At 39.3% G+C, this 23424-nt stretch overlaps 1 protein-coding gene across 2 annotated transcripts in view; it reads right to left on the bottom strand.

The window, feature by feature from the left end:
- Positions 1-4967: 4967 nt before the first annotated feature.
- Positions 4968-23424, bottom strand: part of PLCH1 (phospholipase C eta 1) — a 173562-nt gene continuing 155105 nt past the window's right edge. The window contains exons 14-22 of one of the 2 annotated variants that reach the window (XM_021702587.1): positions 22302-22399; positions 19133-19312; positions 18934-19041; positions 17800-17924; positions 14556-14640; positions 12140-12286; positions 11829-11908; positions 9477-9831; positions 4968-7051 (exon numbers count right to left, since the gene is read on the bottom strand). In XM_021702587.1, coding sequence (XP_021558262.1) covers positions 4968-7051; positions 9477-9831; positions 11829-11908; positions 12140-12286; positions 14556-14640; positions 17800-17924; positions 18934-19041; positions 19133-19312; positions 22302-22399 — 3262 coding nt within the window. The remainder of the gene's footprint in view (positions 7052-9476; positions 9832-11828; positions 11909-12139; positions 12287-14555; positions 14641-17799; positions 17925-18933; positions 19042-19132; positions 19313-22301; positions 22400-23424) is intronic. The other variant, XM_021702588.1, reaches the window with a different exon arrangement.

Here is a 23424-nt window from a genome sequence, read left to right as displayed (position 1 = left end):
TGTTAGAAAATCTGAAAGAATTGGGGTAGGGGAGAAGCCTCTAGGAACTAATAAGGGATTACAGCCAGGTTGCAGGATACAAGGTTAATATACAGAAGTTAACTGCTTTCCTTCCACCAGGAATGAACATATGGAATTTGGCATTAAAAATATACTACCATTTATATTAGCACCCCCCCCAAAAATGAAAAACTTAGGTATAAACCTAACAAAATATGTAGAAGATCTATATGAGAAAAACAATAAAACTCTGATGAAAGGTATCTAAAGAGGATGAAATAAATGGAGAGATATTGCATGTTCATGGAAAGATTCAATATTGCCAACATGTCAGTTCTTCCCAACTTGATCTACAGATTCAACATAATCCCAATCAAAATCCCAGAAAGTTGTTTGGTGGACATTGACAGACTGATTCTAAAGCTTATATGAAAATCCGAAGACCCAGAACAACCAACTCAATACTGAAGGAAAATAATAATAGTTGCAAGGATGTGGAGGAATAAGAACCCTTCTTCATTGCTAGCGGGAATGTAAAGTAGTACAGCCACTTTGGAAGACAATTGGGAAGTTTCTTACAAAACTAAACATACTCTTATACCATAGGATCTAGTAATCATGCTCCTTGGTATTTACCAAATTGAACTGAAAACTTATGTCTGTACAAAAACCTGCACACGGGGCGCCTGGGTGGCTCAGTTGGTTAAGCACCCAACTCTTGGTTTCAGCTCAGGTCATGATCTCAGGGTGGTGAGATCCAGCCCCTTGTTGGGCGCTGCACTCAGTGGAGTCTGCTACTCTCCCTTTCCCTCCACCCCCCACCCCTGCTCATGTGCCCAGTCTTTCTCTCTCTCTAAAACAAATAAATCTTAAAAAAAAAAAAAAACCTGCACATGGATATTTATAGCACATTTACTGACGATTGCTGAAACTTGGAAACAACCAAGATGTCCTTTAGTAGGTAAATCAATAAACTATGGTGCATCCAGACAATGGAATATTATTCAGCACTAAAAAGAGCTATCACACCCCGAAAAGACATGAAAGAAATTTAAATGCATATTACTAAGTGAAAGAAGCCAGTATGAACATGCTATGTGAGTCCAAGTATATGACATTATAAAAAAGGTAAAACTAATGGAGACAGTGAAGAGACAATAGTTTCCAGGGTTTGTGGGGGTAGGAATGAATAGGCGGAACACAAAGGATTTTTAGGGCATTGAAACTATTCTGTATGATACTACAATGGTGGATACTTGGTATACATTCATCAAAACCCACAGAATGTGCAATACCAAGAGTGAACTCTAATGCAAACTATGAGGGATAATGATGTGTCAATGTGGGTTATAAAGTATAATAAATGTACCCACTGTAGTGGGTAATGTAAATAGTGGAGGAAGTTGTGTGTATGAGGGAAGGGTATATGGGAAATCTCTGTACCTCCTGCTCAATTTTGCTGTGAATTTAAAACTGCTTAAAAAATAAAACTTATTAGTTTTTTAAAGTGGGGTATTCATGGATATCATATGTACAGCAACATAACCTTATAATTCTTTCCTTATATTTTCAACTACCATATGTAGTAAGTTTCTAAGTGTTTGGACATTTGGAACAAAACCAATATATTACGTCTCAGCATCTCTATCAGCTTGTGGCTCCCTAGAGACAAATCCCTATTGCTGGAATGCTAGCACCCAGATGAAGGCCTAGCCCAGAGTAGGTGTCACTAAATGTTTATTAAAGGCTTCAGGAAAAGCAATGGTAGGTAGGAGAAAGAGGACCAATGTAGGAGTTGGATTAACCTTGCTTGGCTATTTCCTAGCCAAGGCATGACCTTGGGCAAATCACATTTTCACTGAGATTCATTTTCGGAATCTATAAAATGGAGATAACTTCATGTCTTTGTGAAACTGCTGTAAGGACCAAATGAGATGTGCCACCTATAAGTATTTTTAAGTTGCATAATACTTTCCCAAAAAATCAGCTACTCTTACTCATGGTAAATGACCAAATAGATACTACAATAAAAGGGAGAGAAAAAGAAGGAAGGGCTGGACGGAAACAAGGAGATAAGAAAATTAAAGGAAAACAAAGATAAACTCAGCCATCCCCATTCAAATGACTTGGAACAAGATTCTGTACCTCTTCCTCCTCCCATGCACACAACGGATGTTAGATACATGGTTTCTTTCACATTTTCCTCAAGTTCTCTTATTCACCAATTTATCAAATACTTACCCAATGCAAATAGGTACAGGCCTGGAGCTAGGAAAAAGGCACAAGGTACAACCCCTGTCCTCAGAGAAGTCTAAGTCTAGTGGAAGAAACAGACATGTGAACAGATTGATACATTGAGTGGAATCGAAGCCCCCCTCCCCCTGGCAAATTTGGGTAATTCCTAATGGATTGGGTATAACTAGGGAAAAGGAGATGACAATCAGAAAAGGCTCTCTAGAATAAAGGATCCTCCAGGATACATCTTGGAAAATGTAGTGAGCAAAGGAGGAAAGGGCATTCTAAGGCAGAGGAGACCAAAACAGACAAGGGCACCAAATCAAAGAAGATCTTATATGCAAGGCTATGGAACCTTATTTCATACATCACGGGGATCCACTAAAGGGTTTTAAGGTGGTTTAATATAAATATTAAGAAGCTTTACTTCCACCCTCTGTGGATATTGCTACTGTTGCAAGCAACTCTCCCAGCCACCTGTTGCTGCTCAGCCTTGGAATAGTCTATCTATCTAGCCTCTAAGAAAGGAGTCAAGTGGGAAACTCTGACACTTCACAGGGCTTGCTCTAGTCAGACTTTGCAGAGATTCGGGCTCCCTGCTAGGTCTCAAAAGAAAAATTAGAAAACCTGTTAATATATGCTTGAGCTCTCACTTGCTGTGTGATTTCCTTGGGACTGACGAGTCCCTGATCTGTCCTCCAAACAAGTGAAACCCTGATCAGGAGTCCAATCCGAACACTGAAAGCTTGTACTAAAATTTAAGCATCACTGCTTCCTCTTCTTTATTAGCAATCTCCAAACAGTAATCACGAAGTCACTCTCTCCTCTTTTCCTAAGTCCTATCAGTAGAAGAATACTTGTATTACACTTGGCACCAATGATTTATGTCACTACTAAATCACTCTGAAATAAGGTTGACATCCAAATGTAAACTCCTGGATTTTTTCTTAAAGAATACTGATCCCACCAAACAAGGCAGCTAAATTCTATCCTTTTGCAAATGAATTTCAGCAACTTTACATCATGTCAATCTCTTTAAAAACAAGCCAAGACCTAAGGATAGAACTTTGTGGGTTCCGAACCCCCAAGAAGCCAAAAGTCTCTCAGGTTCAGAAAGGGAATGAAATTGGGTCCCTCTCCCTTTCACCATTACACTCCTGCCCCAACGAGCATCCCAGGGTTTGTCCAAGGAGAGGAAGATCCTCAGCATTGGGGCAAAGTTCAGAGTTGGGGACTGAGGGTAATCAGGGTCTGATTGCTTTCCTCCCCACTCTTCCCTCATATGACAAGCCTTCAAGTGGTCTGATTTGCCAAACACAGCATCTTGGCTGCCCCCATCCCCAGGGCAGGATTTGGGAAGAATTATTTTTAAACTAGCAATATCAACACAAAATGCAAAGAAACTCATTACATTTGATTTCTTTTCAAGTCACCTTACAAATATGGTCTTTAAAGCCTAATGAAAACACTCAGAGACATAAATTGCTGCTTAAAACTATCCCCTGTAGAAACTATCTCTTCTTCTGCGAAGAGATGAAAAGGAAAATAGTTCTGAGTGCTCTGGGTCCCTTACTCAGCAGTCATCGTATGAACTTCAGTTGGAAAAAATATTCACCAAGTGCTTAAAAATCTGCTTTAATTATATTTCCATGAATTCCAAGAACATCATTGCAGTTAATATTACAAAAAAGCAAAGAGGGACATCTGAACATGGAATAAAAAAATGGATTCACAGTGAAAATAATGTATGTTGGTACTAAAATATAGTTACTCGGCTCCATGAAGGGAAAAGGTTTCTTCTAATTATCTATTTACTTGGATTTTATTATGAGAAAATATTTTTTTTTCTTTTTTTTTGCTTGACAGCTTTGGGGGTGTTTCTAATCTGTGCTACTCTTACTGTTAGTGTCTGACAGAAGTCCCTCATTCGGAAAGCCATGATTTGCAGTCTATAATTTAATCAGAAAATTCAAAAGTACAACAAATAGCTTGGCGACTGTGTTCTTGTTACATACAAAGCCATTAGCAAAAATATGTAACAAAATTTATGTTAAACAAACAATTTTGTCTTTATATACAGAAGTTTGCTTTATCCTCATACCCTCACAGCCTACTCAAAAATGAGAGGGTGTGTGTTGGCGGGCGGGGGGGGGGGGGGGGGGGGGAGCTACCAATCTCCTTTGAACTCATTCTGCACGGGGTAGAGCAATCTTAAAAGGTAGGGTAACTATTTTAATCTTCTTTTAACTGAGTTATAAAAATGCATCTGGGCTTCTCAAGGAAGACGGAAAACTAGGAATGATGATAATGGCTTTAAAATAAAGAATGTATCCCTTTGTCCTTTGCAAAGTTTCTTAATGACCTCAACAATTAGTAAAACTGAGTACATTTGTGACTTTGATCTAAGGACTGAGAGTAGACAGTGTGGTGGGGAAACAGACGGACATCGTAACCCAAGCTGCGGAGAAGTTTCACAACCAAGGCATGCACATATTTCATACTGAGAGCGTTTACACTTCAGGGGAGAAAGATCATACGCACCAGGGAAATGTCACCCTGATCTATATATACAAATGCAGAAACAGGAAGAACACATGGAGTCAAAGGGAGACCAAAAATACAAGTTTAAAAATACATTTTAAAATCATTTCAAAGCCAAGACCATGTTTACTGAAAACTCTGACAATTCTACAGAATACCTTGTAAACATTGAAAATGCAGCTTTATGTAATTCACAGTCTCAAAAGAAAATAAATTTCTGGTTTATCCTCACTGTTGGGCTCGGTCTGCAAAATGGAATTATCGGAACAAAACGGGTCGCCGTAGCCGGGGCGCAAGGCAGCGCACGCCCCCTCCGGGATGCCGCGGCCTTCCACGCCGCCCCCCTTGCTGCTCCGCAGGTAGCCGGCGATGTACGAGCCCGTGGAGTGCCGGGTGCCCGCAGGCAGGGGCGCCGACGGTTTGTTTCGCAGAACCACTCCGCCCACGTGGCTGGGGTTGACGCCCTTCTGCTTGTTGGCTTCCTGCTTTTCCTTGGCACGGCTGGCAATGTTGCGCACTCGGCTCTGGCTTCTGGATGACAACTTTCTGACCAGTGCCCTGGGGAATTGACTGGCATCCTGCTTTGAACAGAGCACCTGACAGCCCTCTTCCTGGTCAAAAGACACAAGCTTCCGCAGCTGCTCGGTCAGGGCGTCTATGGGCTCTAAGGACTTTGTCTTCGCAGTCACGCCCTTCTTGTCCCTAATGCCAGTTGTAACAAAACTCTTACTAATACACTGGTACTTGCTTTCAAAGTTGCAGGCGATGTCCTCTGATGTTAAGTCCCCCAGACTTTTGGATTTGCAAGGACTGGGCAGCTTCAGAGCAGGCAGAGGAGGATGCGTGGGCTGCTTGGGTGCAGGGGCATGCATGCCTTCATCACTAGACAGGGGCACACCGGTCTGGTTCATTTTTGCGTCTGAATTTGAGCAGTTGTTGTGCATAAAACCAGCGCCCTGGTAGGCTAGACAAGAAATACTTTGATTTTTGACATCTTGAATATTGTTGAATATTTCAGAGACAGAAGGGTGGAGAGTCTCTTTACAGTAGCCATTTCTCAAACCTCTTTGAAAATGTTCCGCCACATCCTGACCATACTGTGGTTTTAAAGGAGAAGCAGGGTGACTTGCATCCTCTCTTCTATATTCATAGGTTGTTAGGGACAGATTTTCTGAGTCTCCATCCATTTCCACGAGACTGCTCTCCGCAGAATTTAAACAGACAGTGGTTTCAGCCATTACATCCTCCAATGCCAAGTCGGTGGAAGTGACAGGGCTGTGGTTCTTCAGCATTTCCCATTCTTTGCCATTGGTGGGACTTTTTGGTAACCAGCAGTGAGAAGTATTAGAGGACCCAGGCAGGTGGTTTTCCACAACCCCTGTCTTGGCCTTACCAGGAAGGCTGTCATCTGGTTTGGCTCTAGGGACAGGAGTGCAGGTAGTTTCACAGACTGCATGTGTTGAGTGTTTGGAGGTCTCAGGACTTGAGAATGCAATCAGGGCAGGAGATGAGCACAGGAAGGATGACTTGGGTTTTCCTGTGGAAAAGTCATGCTTGAAGGGAATCTTTCGGTCCAAGGTGGGCAAGGGGGGATGACTTGACGTGACACTGGTGCTATGGAGCTGAGAAACAACTGTGAGGTTGGCCTGATCACGGGGCTCCTCAAACTGGCCAATCAGTGCTGAGATGGAACTGCCCGGCTCATTCTCATTGGTTAACGTGACATTGTCAATAAGATGGGAAATGTCACTCTCCTGCAGAATGGCAGTAGAATGTGAGGCAGGTATGTCAGAACAGAGCGTAGAGACATCTGACAAAGAAAAGGATGTTGCAGCTCGGCCCTTGACCCAATTCCCTTCCAAGTTCTTAATCTCCAGATTGCTCTGAGAAAAAATGCTTCCTGACAGCGTGCTTTTTTCTTCCACAAAGCCCCCAGCATTCCCATTTGCCTTGGTTTTCACACCGCATGGACCCTGTGTTAGGGTAACTGTAGGATCAGGAGCCAAATGCTGCCTTGGGGAGAGGGATTTGCTGGGGCACTCCTGTTCCTGGCCATCACTTGATACATTTGATTTGGTTCTCCCACCTTTAAGACCTGGCTCTCCCAACTGTTCTCCTGGGATTGGTGTGTTGGCAACAGAAATGGTGGAGTTCCCTTGGCCAATCTCTTTGTGGAGGAGGGCGCTAGAGGAAGAGGATAACTTTTTGTTGAAATTTGGAAAATGCTGGTCTTTTATACTTGCCTTCCCTTTTCTTCTTCCATCCTTATCTTCTGCTGAATGAAACAAACAACATTTTAGGTAACATGTATCACTTTTTGTAGGCCCTACAAACACTCATGTTTGTCTTCAGACAGACAAATGGAGAATGTAAGTCTGTTACATCGTGACAGGATATAGTTATGGATTGCAGAGGTTTGCAACAAAGTGTCTGTGTGATGAATAAATGGTAAAATATATTTATAGGAATTTCACTGAAGCTTCCCTTTGAGTATCTATTACATCAGCTAAGGATGTAATATTCATTGTCAAAAAAAAATGTCAATGAGTTACCATACTTTTACAGTGAGGATTACCTTAAGTTGTTTCCTATTCAGATTTGTACTACACAGAAGCATGGCAATAAAAATAGAACAAGACAGTTCTGTTAAACAAAGTATTGTGGTACCTGTAAGCAAGATACTACAAGCTTTCAAAGTTACACATGGATTAGTAAAAATCGCAAACCATATTATTAAAAAAAAAAAAAAACACTTTGGCAAAAGAACTAATTTAATCAGTTTCTAAAGCAGATTGGAAGGTGCAACAAATGTATTAAAATACCAGTATCTATTGACTTTGAGATGTAAAAATAAAGATGCGGTCACCAATTCTATGCCGTTGTTAATATCTAATTCTAATTTTTTTCTTAATCATATTTTTGTTTTTAATACACGAATTTCATATTGCATTCTCCCCTAAAAGAGGCAGTAAGTTACCAGGCACAGTATGGAAATCTATAAAAACACACAATTCACAGGAATTTGGGGTACCCCATTATGCTTAGGATAATGCTAAGACAATATCAAATGTTCAATTATTTTTGCTCTAATTATTTTAATTGTTTTTTTTTAATGTTTTCAGTCAGGATATATAAGAAAGAAGAATTTATTTAACTTATTAAATATCTTCCTAACTAAAGAAAAATTCATCATAAAAAGTTTGATAAATCCAAAAATTATAAAGAAAAATATTAAATATCTTATGATGTTACCACTCAGAGATAGCTACTTTAAGCTCTTTTAGAGGGACAGAATTATATATGGAATTTTGTATTCTGTATTTTCTCCACTTATTTTTTTTCCTATGCTATAACTTGAATCATTGCATGGCTTTGTTTGTTATATATTTACCACAAGTCTCATATAATATAAATGAGAATGACAAACTTATAAAGTTGTTAAAGGGAGGAAATATGCATCAACTCAATAGTGCTTTCTGGATTAAGCAGTATTTCTTTCTATTGAGTGGAACTTTATTCTCTCCCAAAATGGGATTTTGAAATAAACTTAAAAGCACATATTTCATCTCTTCTCTGACACTGCTCTTAGCAAGTGTTCAAACTTTTAAACTTCCCTTTTCTCTTCAAATAAGCCATTCAAAAATTCATTTGTTTCCCTAGAATATCTTATAATAAAAATCAATATAAGCAAAATGGAGCTTGTGAGAAAATAGAACATTGAAATTTAGACTGTATGATAAAAGGAGAATTTTCCTAAAGTAAGCAGGTATCACATTATATTTGTCTGAGATGATCCTGATTTAATTAAAACACTTGTTGTGAAGACATCAAATGGACAGAGTTTTGGTACTTCCATTACCAAAGGCAGGGGCAAGAGTCACTAACACAACTCAGGAGCCCTCTGGTTCCTTGCAAAGCAGGCATTATTCTTTATCAAGTTCTTGGTATGAGTGAAGCATTATGCTCAGATTAGGGGAAAAGACAAGTAAGGCTTGATCTGTATGCTGAGGAGACTGTAACTGGACAGGCGCCGAGGACATGCTTCCTTCCCTGCCAACATCCAGGGATCGGGGAAATGGGGCCATAGGAAAGCATCGCCTGAGCTACCTCTTGAGGAAGCAAAGATTTCTCAAGTGAAGAAGATGGCTTGCTTTTAACATCTGACTTGACTTCTTTCTCCATAAACATTTCTAATCATGGAAATGTGTTATATGTTGGGGAAAGAAATACAACTCTATTCAATTAAAAAAACAAAACAAAAACCAATATAATTCTATTTAACCTCAGAACAATCAGTAAATATTACACCCACTTGGAAAATTCTATTTAACCTCAGAACAATCAGCAAATATTACACCCACTTGGAAAACCAAGATCTCTGCTCCTGTTTTGCCTGTTTCACCTCCCTCGAAGGCACCTCACAGACCCCCGGGCTCCACACCTTCACACCTGATTGTCCCCCTTATCCCTCACTATCAATTTCAAATGTCGATGTTATTTTAAGGCTTTAGGTGACTAGGAAATAGTTCTTCCCCCTCTCCCTGAAGTTTAAAATCTGGTCTAAAGCTAACATGAAAAATTATTTATTTTTTAGTGTATTTTTACTTTGACTATGAAATGTCAGCCAGGTCATAATGGTAATCGGGGACCAAAATATGGCTTCGAAGGAGTTATTCTTAGGGAAACTTAAAGCATCTTACCCAGGGAGTGTTCTTTTCCTTCAGCGTCTTTTGCTGTTGCAGACATAGGCAGTGACAAGGCCCCCAGAAGACTTTTGTCAACAGGCAAAGAGACAGGGCGCTCTTGCAAACTCCGCGTGGTCCTCCTCAGGACACCATCTTGATCTCTTGAAGCCTCAGACACAGAATCCTTTATCTCTACCATTTCCTGGAAGCCCATTTTGCTCTTTTTTCTGCCTTTGGCCGGAGCACTGGCTGTGCGTCTCAGAATCCGATCTCCAATCGATCGTTTCCGAACATAATGGGAATTGTTTTCTGATGAACCGTGCCTGGGATTCTTATTGAACAATCCCTTCAGACCTTGGAGCTGTCTGTTCTGAAGACAAAAAAGGAGGAAGCGCGAAGTTAAGCAAATCCCATTGTGTCAACGACTTGCCTTTTAAATGACAGCTCCATGAGAAATGGACGCAAAACAAAATTGTACAGCCATTGAAGGCTATTCAAACCAAGAAAACGGCAGCCCACAGCATGTCTGCACAACATCATGCACGCCTTATTGACCTTATTTTGTGAGGAGGCAGCCTTCCCTTTTTGCAACCAAGCTTCCTACCCGGAGATGACAAGGTGATAGGAAGAGTTTCCACACTTAACAGACTGCTATGAACTTCAGCCACCTTAAAGCAACAGATGCATGTTTCAAAGTGGGAAGCAAGAAATGGAGTGATATGAGAGAGCATGCCGCCATAACCATTTAAAAAGAAATATGTCAGCAAGAACAAGGCACCATGCTGAGAAACTACCTTTGTAGCTCCTAGAAAGTGCAATATAGTATAACTGGGGTTGAGTATTAAAGGGCTCCACTGCAAGGGAAGAAAACAAAACACAACAGAACACAATTTGGGCTCATTCAAGAAAGTGGCACAAGTAACAACAAAAGACAAGAATGCATATGCTTCTATAAACCCTTTCTTCCACCTTCGGTGATTTCTAGTCACAGGTTCATTCGTTACTCAACTCATCACCGCCACATTGCGGTTTATGCATCCCAACCCAAATACACCTTGAAAGTAATATATAATGTGACTTAGATGTAGACATCTATTTAGGAGAACGGAAATCCTATGGAACACTTTCATTTTCGTATTTTAATTCCTTTCTGGCTCAAGGTTTAAATAAATTCTGAATGTTATTGTTTCCTTCAAGCAGGATAAATGCTAGAGATACTACTTAGTTAACCTGAGATCCCTAGAAGTTCAAGAATCATTTTCAGTCATTGACATTTGTGTGCATTTAATGCCAGAGAAAGCATCACAACAAGCAGCACAGGCAGAAACCGAGGACTAAACACTCAAAGTCATAGAATAAAACTTCATTACTCTTAGAAATTAGAATCCTTAGTGCCCCTCCCATACCGACTGCTCTAAGGAGAAACATTATACCCCCTAATTCAGCATGCACTGGTCCACTCCCTAGAAATTGGCTTGTAGTGACAATAATATTAATATTAGCCAACATTTTTGAGCATTTCCTATATGCCAGGCAGGTGGCTTTCTAAGGATAACGTAGTTTTTTATGAGATGGGTAATATTTTTACCCTACCTTTACAGATGAGGAAGCTAAGGCACAGAGAATGTCTACAACTCTATAGGAGAAACCCCAAGCAATGCAGACTTTTCTAATATAGAGCACTGGACATTCCTAGGTGCTAGCCAAGACACTTACAGTCCCTCCAAATCACACCTGGTCCCGGAAATTCATTCCAGGGGTCAAGTCCCCAATTACGTGGCATGACTAAAGGACAGCCTATTGATTTGTAAACCTCAAATGAGTTGTGTAATGAAGAGAGTCGCATCAGGAGAAAACTAGAATACATTTTTGTAGTCTATTACTTAAAAGAAAATCCTTATAACGCCCTTAAAAGTCCTGTGGGTGGCCTTAGATGCATTTGTGGAGTTCTAGGTTTTCAGCTAAATACAATGGCACCAAATGAATGAATCACTAGCTGGAATCACAGTCCGGTTAGTACTAGTAATCTGTCAGACATCTGAGACGCCCCATTTCCTGCTGCAGCCGGCTAGGTCTTCTTAAAATAAAATTCAATGTTTAAGTATATATTTACTCTTGTAGTGAAACAAAGGACCATATGAGAGATTAGCGTTTTCCACACCCCAAAACAAGGGAAGGAGCACATATGGACCAGGACAGGACCTGACAGGCTTACCACATGGGGCTCGCTGGGCTTCTCCCTAGTTTTCTGCTAAAGAACAACTTTGTCAAGATGTATGTGCCTTTTAAGCGATTAGTCAAAAAAATAACTTTGATAAGGACCATATTATTGTCACATGTGGCTTTAAGCCCTACAATCTTTCTCACCTTTCCATAGATTTCATTGATTGTTATGTGGACAAATATAGATGCTTCTGTCAGTCCTTCCAAATAGACATGCCGGTAGCCTGAGAAAATCAGAGAAAATAGTTTCCTTTAACTTGGACTTACATTTGGCTTTCCCATGGGTGCAACTAAATGAAGTACTTGACTTTACTATAATTCTTTACATTTCACAAAACATGTTAACACTCATATAACACATATTTTACATATCATATATATCACATATCATATATTAAACCTTCCAAAGAAAACTGAATGGTCAGCCTAGAGAGGAAAGGCCAGCCCCTACCTACCGGGCACTAAGCTGCTGAAGGTCACGGTTCTTTGTCCAACAAAGTCTCGTCCAATTGGATCATGATCCCACACCAGGAACCGAACCAAAGCTATGTCTGGCATGTGTACTGTAAATGTCAGGGTTTCTTCCCACACAGGGTTAAATCCTCAGAGAAATAGGAAGAGAAAAATCAGAAAAGCAAAGGGCTTGGCTAAAAATGAATTGGCAGCAACATCTGCAAAGCAGACTGAAAATTGCTTGCAATGGTTATTAAACTCGTGAAGATGACCAAGCCACTCCAGGATACCTTACTGAAATAAAGTCTTGGAATTCGCCCCATTGCTAGAAAATAATTGGTAGGAAGACTGCCTGTAAATGATTACATCAATTCTAATAATCTTTGATGCCCAAATTGCATTGTAGGGGAAGTTCCTTTAGGCAATTTCAGAATGCTTCAATAAGCTCAAAAAATATCTTTAATAGTGATCTAAGAATAATGTTTTAGCAAAAAAAAAAAAAAAGTAAGAAAGAGAGAAAGAGAGTTCCCACCTTGCCAGAAAAATAAAGAATCCTGCTTCTCACCTACAAAAGATTCTACTGCCATGAATATTTTATAAGGTGCTATGTAGGTTTCAGTGCTGCTACTGTACATATAGCATCTTATTTAATTCTTATAGCAATCCTCTAAGGATGGCAAGGCAAGGTTTTTGTGGTTTATTTTCTAATTAAGAAAAAAATACATTATGATTAGCTTTCAAAACTATATAATTTTTTTAAAAATTACAAAAGTAGCAAATGCTTTTTTTAAAGTAAGAAATGCAAGTATTTATAAATCATTTTGTAGTTGAGAAAATTGATAGGCAGAGAAAATAATGCACCTAAGGTCACACAGCTAGTTACAGAGCCAAATTAGACTGTGCACTATTGTTTTCTAGTGCCTTCCCATGAAGCAAGACCTTAATACATGGAAGATATATTTTCATAGCTATTGAAAATAAATAGAAAGATATGTAATTCAACTCATATTCTGAAAGGTAAAAATACATTTATTTCTTGATAAAATTTTCTTGGATAAAGTAATTATATAAACTGATAAAAATTCAAGTACTCTCTAAGTTTGTTTTTCTCTTCTAAAAATGAAAATAAATTTTATTAAATACATGTATTCAGGAGGCATCAGCTACTTAATCTTACTTTAAAATGCCTCAGCTAAGGAAATAATTATGGAATGAAATCACTGAAATGTCCCTTCTAAACAAGAGAAGAGATTGTGTTTTTGTTACCTTAGTAATGACTTCTCAATTACTTCTGAGACAAAAAACAAACAAACAAACAACAAAAACAAAAACAAAACAATGCCCATTGGTGGGAAAATGCAATATAGGAAGTCTGCTTCCTTTAAGCATGTTATTTCCTAAAGTAATAGGTTTATGCTACTCTTGAATCCCCAAATTCCTTTCCTTAAGTTAGCACTTAGAAAAACTCCTCTTAATGGGGCGCCTGGGTGGCTCAGTTGGTTGAGTGTCTGACTCTTGATTTTGGCTCAGGTCATGATCTTGGGGTGGCGGAATTGAGCCCTGCATCCAGCTCACACTCAGTGCGGAGTCGGCTTGAGATTGTCTCTCCCTCTCTTTCTGCCCCTCCCCCTGCTCATGCTCGCACTCACTCTCTCACTAAAATAATCTTAAAAAAAAAAAAAAGAATCTGAAACTAGTGATGTACAAAATGTTGGCTAATTGAATTTAAATTAAAAAAAAGAAGAAAAACTCTTCTTAAGGTCTCACTATGAACCTCTAATTTCTTAAATGTTTTGAAGATTGTGGTTTAGATTTAGAGTATTAATGACTAGAGATTGAGAAAAATAGGTATGCCATAATGTTTGTCAAATGTATGAACAAACACCATGAGGCTTAGGTTAAGAAAGCTTTTTTTATATCATGGCCAGAATACAAGAATGCCGCCCAACCACCACATGGAATATTAAGAAGTAAACTTGCCCGAACATGCTACACTTGCCTTTATAGAGTTTTACACGTTCCAGAAAAAAAAATGAAAAATAATCAAGACATACAGGCATCATGAATGAGAGCTCTAAAGTAACTTACATCATGAAAATAACAATATAAAAATGTAATGGAGGCATTTTCCTAAGTTTTAACCCAGCCCTTTAAAATATCATTAATTCTCCTCATTAGAAAAAAAGTTTTGCTTCAAAAGCAAAGAATTTAAGAGCCTAGATTACAAATCCACCAAAACATACCATGCATCAATCCCACATTTACTCAGTTTTATGTGTTTAAAAGACTAACATAAACTCAGATGGCAGTTATGAATCTTAGGGATCTGTTTCTCTTCTACATCGACAAATTTTTCTTTTCAGTGCAAATTTTATTTCTAGAGCCTCTTGATTAAAAGGAAACAGATTATCATCTTACCATTGTCATCTACAACACGGGTTTGATCTTTACAACAATCTACTGGCAATCCAATAATTTCAACTTCAACAAAAGGATCAATGATCTATGTAAATAAAGAGAGAGTATTATTACAACCAACACATTCCTATATGTGTGTTAATTAATTTGAGAATATTGGCCAAAATGTCCACATTTCAATAGTAACCCATTTTATTAGGTGCTTACTAAGAAAGAGAAACTGTACAACAGATTTAGGTATATGAAACAGAAAAACAAATATTAAGTTTTAGTTTGCCAATATTTACTGATACTACAGTTTTATCCAATGAACGTACAACTCCATTTCAAGGTATATATCTAACAGAAATGAAAGCTTTTGTCCATGCTCAGAGCAGCTGTATTCATAATAGTCACATACTGGAAACAACCTAAATGTCTATCATGAGTAGGATGGATGAATCTTGGATTATTCATTCAATGACTACCATACAATAATGAAAAAGAAAAAGTTCTGCAACATAGACATAATGTTGAATAATTCATACATAAAAGGGTATATACTAGGGGTACCTGGCTGACTCAGTTGGATGAGCATGCAACTCTTGATCTTGGGGTCATGAGTTGAAGCCCCATGTTGGGTGTAGAGATTACTTAAAAAAATAAAATCTTTAAAAAAAAAGAGCATATACTATAAGAGTCTATTTACATAAAGTTTGAACACAGACAACATTAATCTGTTGTGATAGGGATTTGTGTTTGATTTGGGGAGTTGGGAATAGATATTTACTGGAAGGGTGAATGGAAGACTTCTGGGGGGTTCTCAGATGCTCTGTGTTGCATAATAATTAATCAAGCTATGCACATCTGATTTGTTCACTTTACTGTATTTAAATTGTGTACTATAATGTAACTTAAAAAGTATCAAAAAATAACAAGATTAAAAAGGAACCCATAGAAAAAATGAATGCTTAGTCTTCCTTCCCACCTCCCCTACATTCCCTCCCCTCCAGGAGAAGGGACCCTGCTTTGTTGGTCATTTGTAAGCTCTCTTTTATCATGCAAGTTCTGAATAAGGAGCAATGAAAGACTGAAACCTTAAGAACCCAGAAAGAGCTGATCTAAAAGTGTAAAAGAGAGAGAGTTGAAGTCTGAGAAAATGTTTTAGGAATTTGAAAGTAAGGAGAATATGGAGTTTTGGGGGGAGCTTCAGGGAATAAGAGCTAGAAGTACGTTGGAAAAACATGTTGAGAACATTGGGTGAATACACATATTTTTTGCTTACTAAATAAACCATGAAGTTTCCTCATTTTCAATTAATCATTTGATGCTAGAAGTTCTTCCTTTCAGTAGAACCCTGTGGTAAAACTGGACCACTGGGTATCTCAGATTTTGGGGGGGAGGCTAATGAGGATGACTTCTGTTCATAAGGAATTCAAGAGGACCACAGGCTTGAAGAGTAACTTCCTCCTTCAAAACTTGGCTCCTGTGTTGCCCGAGGCAAACTATGTACCTATGCTTCAGTTTCCTCATCTGCAAACCTAAGACCCCGGTATCAGCTTCTTCAGACTGTAACCTCCATGAGATGCTGGAAGAACGGAATTGGATGGGGGCAAATATATTTCTTTTTATTCCAATCATGAAGAAGCAATCAGGTAAATTCAAATGGAAGGACATTCTGAAAATAACTGGCTTGGACATTTTGTAAAATGTCAATATCATGAAAACAAAATAAGAAAGGTAGAGAACTATTCTAGATTTTAAAAGGACCAAAGAGTAATGACAACTGAAAGCAATGTCTGATCCTTCATTGGATCCTTAATACATAGAGAAAAAAAGAAAAAAGAAGAAGATATAAGGACAATTTGGGGACAACTGGAGAAAACTGAATATAGATTTTATATTAGATATTATTATATCTATATTAAATGTCATGATTGTATTGTGGTTATAGAGGAGAATGTTCTTATTCTTAGGAGATAAATGCTAAAGTACGTAGGTATTTAGGGGTCAAGATGTCAACAACTTATTCTCAAATGACTCTACAAAGAAATGCAAATATATGTATATATGTGTGTATAATTTTTGAATTTTGTTACATTTGCTTCATCTCTCAGGTATGTGTGTATCCATATATATACACAGACATATACACATCTACACATGAAAGAGAGAGAAAGCAAATATAACAACATTTAGTTATTTTATTGGTGAATCTAGATGCTGGAGCAATGGCATTAATTTTACTATCCTCACAAGTTTTCTGAGGTTCAAAAATTTTCAAAATAAAAACTCTGAGAGAAAAAACAGGAAGTGAGTCTTCATTTTTGCAGACAGTGAAGAAAAGAAAAAATAAAAGAAGGGGTAAGGTTACGTTTTCTGATACTGTCCAAACAACTGCTCTTGCTACTAAGAGGAGGACAGAATGGAGGCAGGGAGACCAGTCAGCTGCGGGGCTACCTCAGCAGAACTGATGAGAGACAACAGGGGTGTGGATTAGGCTGGAGGCAACAGAGGTGGAACAAACGATCCCACATGAAGCTCCTACTTTCTGAGGAGTAGGACACAGTGCCATCTGTTGAAGATGAAAAGGAAAGTGATGAGAACACCCATTTGAGGAGAGAGAAGGCTGGAAACAGCCCCTGTGGAGAATGGGATCAAAGGCTGACAAAGTGAAGGGGACGGTCGCATAGCATCACGGGTCAGCTAAGATTTGCAACAAAGAGTTTATGGTGGAACCCAACAGCAGGGCTGTGTGGTGTCCCCACTCAACGTTCAAGAACCAAAAATGCTGGTTTAACAAGTAGGAGTGGCAAGGAGCCTGAGGTGATAAACCACTCCTGAGAGGAACGACATGGCATGCCTCCCAAATAGATGGTGTACCACATTCCAGAAGGAACTGTCAATGCTTTGCCAATAAGTCAGTTGATATCTGATGAGCTGAGGTCAGTGCTCATTTACAAACACATACAGAGAGAGAGAGAATTCTGAAGATATTTCAGATAAAATGTAAACACAGTGGCTCAGTCATTAAGCGTCTGCCTTCAGCTCAGGTCATGATCCCGGGGTCCTGGGATCGAGCCCCACGTCGGACCCTTGCTCAGTGGGAAGCCTGCTTCTCCCTCTCCCACTCCCCCTGCTTGTGTTCCCTCTCTCGCTGTGCCTCTCTCTGTCAAATAAATAAATAAAATCTTTTAAAAAAATGTAAACACAATAAAATAATCATAATCATGTAATTAACCACTTGGTCATACACATGGCTTACCTCGCCTCGGTCTCCAAACATGGAGTCTGGAGGTTTGGGGAGTTGCTGTCCACTGATCACTTTCAAAATGAGCTGCTTTTTGGGGTTGGCAGGAAGTGGATCACCAGAGAAAGGGTTGAAAGTACCTAAGCCAAGTAAAGCAGAGGTTAAAATCTGAGGTTGGTAACATGGGAGAACACACACACACACACACACACACACACACACACACACTCCAACAAATACAGTGTTTCTTGGAGCAAAGAAATGATCACATAACTATCAGTGTGGCTTTTACCTGGAGGCAATGCTAGCTGGCATTTTCTATAGCTGGGGGTTGTTGTGAGAATCCATGCTCCCAAAGGCAAAGGAATGGGTCAATTTAAAGTGTCTGTGGTGCAATTATCCATCATGGCGATGGGGAAGAGAGGCATTTTCTTGGAATGCCAACAGGGTAGAGAAGGGGAGCAGTTATGTCAGATTCAAATAATTTTCTAACTCAAACTATTGTAGGTATATAGAGTGATTATAACAAAGAGAAAGAAGACCTGAAACGAAGTCAACAGCAGAGCAAGAAAACATGCAAAGCCTAAAATCCTGAAGGAACATCTGTCAACACTTCTTTACCTGAATTGCTAAAAATCCAACTTGGAAAATTTTTAAAGCATTTTCAAGAGCGGAACCAAAAACAAGTGTTTTTTGATTTAACACTACATTATCTTTTCCCTGTTGTTAGCACTGTTTTATAATTGGACTACACTGACTAAAAGAGCTTGATAAAATTGTTTCAGGTGGTATTTTAATTTTGCTAGCAGGTTTCAGACTCACTGAAAGACAGGACTCAGACCTTACAAGGCAGTACAATTTATAAGTAATGCCCAGTGAGTATCATGCTGGGGGCACTGGGTCTCAGATGACAATCCATTGCTATTCGTGTCCCTCTTCAGGTGCATAACCTCCCAAGAGAACATTCTAAACGTCATGCTACCCAAATGTTAAATAGTTGTGACAAGAGTTGTAATTTACATGCCAATACCTTCACCTATCTCCTTTTTAAAAAATCATGTTGCAAAACACTGAAGTATCACATTTTCCAGAGAGACCCCTCAGTAAGATGCCTGCAATCAGAGAGATGACTATGAAGTGAACACGCACCTTTGCACATTTGCTGGGGTTTGAGGACGTACCCACAATTGCCATTTGTCTTGAACTTGGCTCGATTTAATTGCATCATTCGCCCCTCAGACTGGTAGTTCAGTGCCACTGCGCAAGTTCAAAGTTTGAGAGAATTAGGCAAGAAAGCAGCATGGAGTCAGGACATACAGAGAACTGCTGCTTCCCGAGGCATACACACCTAGCTGGCAACCCGCATTCCAGTAGGGCAGAGGGTTGAAGTTACTGGAATCAATGCGGTAGGCGGAGGGGTAAATCCTCGTGAGCTGCTTTTGGTTATAAATCATGAACTGCTCCGATTTCTGCTGAACCACCTGATGTGCTCTTGTTTCACTAAATGATAACACGTTTCCTGTGGTTCCTGGCAGTTTTTAATAAAGAAAAAAGAAACGTGAGAACCTCAGTCAAAAACCACCACTCACAAAAGACTTTTTAAGACATCAGATTATATCCATAATAAAATGCAGAGCAAAATAGTGAATTCAACCAGAGTAGGAGTAGCTTCTGACCAAGAAAGATCCAGAAAATCCCATTCTTGGGACTCTTTTACCATTTTGAGGTCAAATCTGCGCTGCTCATCTTGCAAGGATAACTGCATATTTCTGAGTCCCATGTTCTCCCAGGAATTCAATCATCTCACTAATTCATGTCTATCTGGCTAGTATGAAGAGGGCTGGCAGAAAAATTATTTTTTAGGGGCATGATTCCAACAGAATATCTTTGCCAAAGATATAGACAGTCATGGATAAATAGAACTATGTAACTTATTACTATGTAACTTATTCCTGACAACAGGGAGACATTCATTGAAGGCATTCATCTAAAAAGCACACATTGTGAAGCACATATTAACTGACAACGTTCAGGGTCCAAGAAAATAAAAGACCAATTCCAAAGGAGAAAAACTGAGTTTTACTGTTAATTTGAATAGAATTATGAAACCAGACAAAAGTTTTTGGGCAAAAGGAATAATAATAGAGAAAGATTTTAAAAGAGCATTATAAAAAAATAAAATCTCAGAAACAAGAACAATCATCCACCATCCATATAAACCATGGAAAAAATAAAGGGAAGTAAAAGAATAGGAAGCCTATATTAAAGTTTCTGCTTGTACTACCATCAGGTGGTGTCAATCCAGGGCCAAGGAAGCACCAAATCTGAGGGTCATGATGGAGTTAACCTCCAAGCATTCAATACCCCACACTTTTCTCCCAAACCCATTTCTATAATGCCCATACCACTCCTACCCCTTCACCAAACACCCTCACCCCACCCCCAAAATGACCACTCATATGTCTTCTGGACCTGCTGGAAGAAGCTGGCCCAAATAAAGACCCAAACTTGCCCAGAGCCTCATTCCCATTCCAGTCTTTACTCTGATGAGCTGAGTGTGTCTGAACTCAGACGGAAGGACACGGCTCATGAAGCCAAGGAGTTGAACTATATAGAATTGCTGGGCCAACTGGACCTCAATTATATCCACCCTGTGCATGTTAATTGGAGCACACAGTCTCCCAGGGCCCCGGTTGTCCTCAGGACTGCATAACCTTAGACATTAGATGCCAGCCAAATGACCAACAATTACACTCTAGAGATACAACTTGGCATGGTCATAAATACAAGATGGAGGCAAAGAAATTACAGTTTTTAATCTGATGATTTCCCTCATATACACTCTTTCCTTATCACGTATCACGTATATTTTATTGACATGCTTATTAACACAGTTTACGTTTGTCAAGGAGACTAAAACCAATCTTACTTGCAGATTTTGATGAGTAATGCTATAAACATGATAGGAGAAAATACACAGTCTTTTTGACAAGCCACAGTTGGGTGCAGTAACATTATAATCAGTGCCACTGTTTTCTCTGTCTCTCCACATAAACATGTACACCACATTATCAGTAAGATGACCTTGCTAGTTAGGCATAGTATCAGTTAGCATATGAATAGATCTGAGTTGCTTTGCTTTGGGATAAGACACGTATTCGTTATTTATTGCTCATTTTGTGGCTACACACACACACACATACGTGCGTGTGACAAAAACTCCTTAAGTTCAAGAGCTAAAGAGTACTCAATATTATTTTCTATTAAGCTGATAGAATTATGGTTTCTTAAGATATTTAGTAGAAATTATATTCCTTGGGGCACCTGAGTGGCTCTGTTGGTTAAGCGTCCAACTCTTGGTTTTGGCTCAGGTCATGATCTCAGGGTCCTGGGATCAAGCCCTGCGTCGGGCTCTGCGCTCAGGGGGAAGTCTGCTTGAGATTCTCTCTCTCTGCCCCTCCCCCTGGCTCGTGTTCTCATTTTCTCTCTCTCTCTCTCAAATAAATAAGTAAATCTTTTTAAAAAATTATATTCCTCTAAACCAAATACACCTTTCACTCCATTAAACCACTCACTGAGTTTATTTTCTAGCTATAGGCAGTTATTATAAGGACAGTTTCTCATGTTCTTGCAAGTGAAATTAATTTTTTTTAATTGTCTCCATTCGAGGAAGGAATCAACACCAAAGGTAAGACAGAAAAAGATACACTTGTGGAAAGGGAAAAACAAAAAAGAAAGATCTGAGGAGAGAATCCTGGAGATTTGTTACAGACATAAGACTCCATACAATGTTTTTCTTCACTAAGATTTGTTGGGAAAATGAGAGATTTTTAATTTACATTTTACTTCCACTAAAATTAAAATTAGATTGAAAAGCCACATGACTGGAGTTTATTTCTATAAGCATTCAGTAACTGAACAAAACCGAAATGAGAAAGGAAGAGGATAAAGGGAAGAAGAGCAGCTAGCTGGAAAGTCCGGGGTAAGAACACTTGTGACTAGAATTTCTCAACGCAACATGATGCGAATAATAGGTGAAAATCAGTGAAAGGATCAGTGCTTCTGAAATTCCTGCCCTTTCTGTTAAAACTTCAATCTGTGGGTTAAATTATCTTCATCAAAGTCAAAATTTCCGATGACAAAATAGTGGAATTTTTGAGGTGTTATTTTAGCTTTCTTCTTTCTTCTGGTCATTCACACTAGGAACTTCCTTCTGTGACCTGGCCACCAAAGCAGGTCAGGTCTCCATAATTCACGTCTTGGGCAAGACGTTGCTATGATGCATTTGTCTTTATATAATAATGAAGTCTTCCTCTGCCCAGCCAATCAGGTTACCACAGTAATCAATATGGCACCCACTGTGAGCGAAGCCTTATACTGGCAGTCAGTTTCCTGACACGGTAGATGATACACAGTTCCAGAAATGTGTGCTGATGATCTGATTAACAAACAATTAGTAAACAGTTGACAAAGAAAGGTCAAGAATGTTTACCCAAGAAGAAAAACTCTCTCCTTACCATCATCCACAATGTCCTGGGCCGCCACTGAGTTTGTATACACCACCAAGTCAGAGAGCTCTCGGCAGAGCTTCATGGTTTTCCTGCGGCGACCCAACCTGTGACACACACAGCCAGGACTCATGTCATTTAGAGCTGGAAGAGGTTTGGGCTTGTGGTTACTCCACCTTCCCTAACCTGCTCCTAGTGGAGCCAGGATTAGAACCCAAGTAAGAGTCCTAGTTCAGCTCTCTTTCCACCACAATACCCTACTCATGTGGTTTTATTCACTGCTCGGCTGAGAATCAGTGCCTTATCAGGTATTTGTGAATTCTGCCATGAAGGGCTTGATTGCTACCATTCCCCAGGTAGCGAGTAACACCGGAGTTCACCAGGCATCTCCTCCACTTTGGCAGGAAGGGAACCGGGACTTCTATTTGAGAACATTCACAGCAGAGGTCTCCTGGAAGGTGATCCCATTCCTTTACTGTAACTATGTATTGAATTTTCTGTACCCTAAAGGTAGGAACCACACACATCCTCTCTGCCCTTACTAGTTACCATGTTATATATGGACATTCTGTTGAAGCAAAGCAAAATATAAAATTTAATTGAGCACTAAATGTCATCCATTCCTACAAGACCACTTTATGCTTCTAAGTTCATTTAATTTCAGTCTTTCAATAAAGGCACAAGGGTGTGTGTGTGTGTGTGTGTGTGTGTGTGCTCGCACTTATCTATGATATAATTTACATTCCTCTGTGACTTTACTGTATACACAAGCTGCCAGAAAATCATCTTATTCATCTCAAATTCTATTGGCAATAATAAAGAAAACAGCAGCTAATATTTTTGAGTGCTTAGCTAATTGGAACAGGGCTTATCAGGCTAAGTAGTTTAATTCCTTTAATCCTCACAATGACCCTAAGAAATTGAAACATATGAGAAGCCTAACTTGTCCCGTGTTAGTGGTGAAGGAACAAGAGTTTCAAGTCTGGCTGATTTCAGATATCTAGCTGTTCACATATGCTCATCACCCATCATCTCCTTCAGTCTCCTAGGAGAACCCCCCAGACTAGCTCCTGTGGCTGCTCTCTCTTCTCTGAAGACACCTGACCACTGTTACAGCTAGCACTTGGGTGCC

Source organism: Neomonachus schauinslandi, chromosome 1, assembly GCF_002201575.2.
Source record: "Neomonachus schauinslandi chromosome 1, ASM220157v2, whole genome shotgun sequence".
NCBI lineage: Eukaryota > Metazoa > Chordata > Mammalia > Carnivora > Phocidae > Neomonachus > Neomonachus schauinslandi.
Note: the sequence above shows the minus strand (reverse complement) of the source record. Positions and strands in the feature narration are given on the sequence as shown.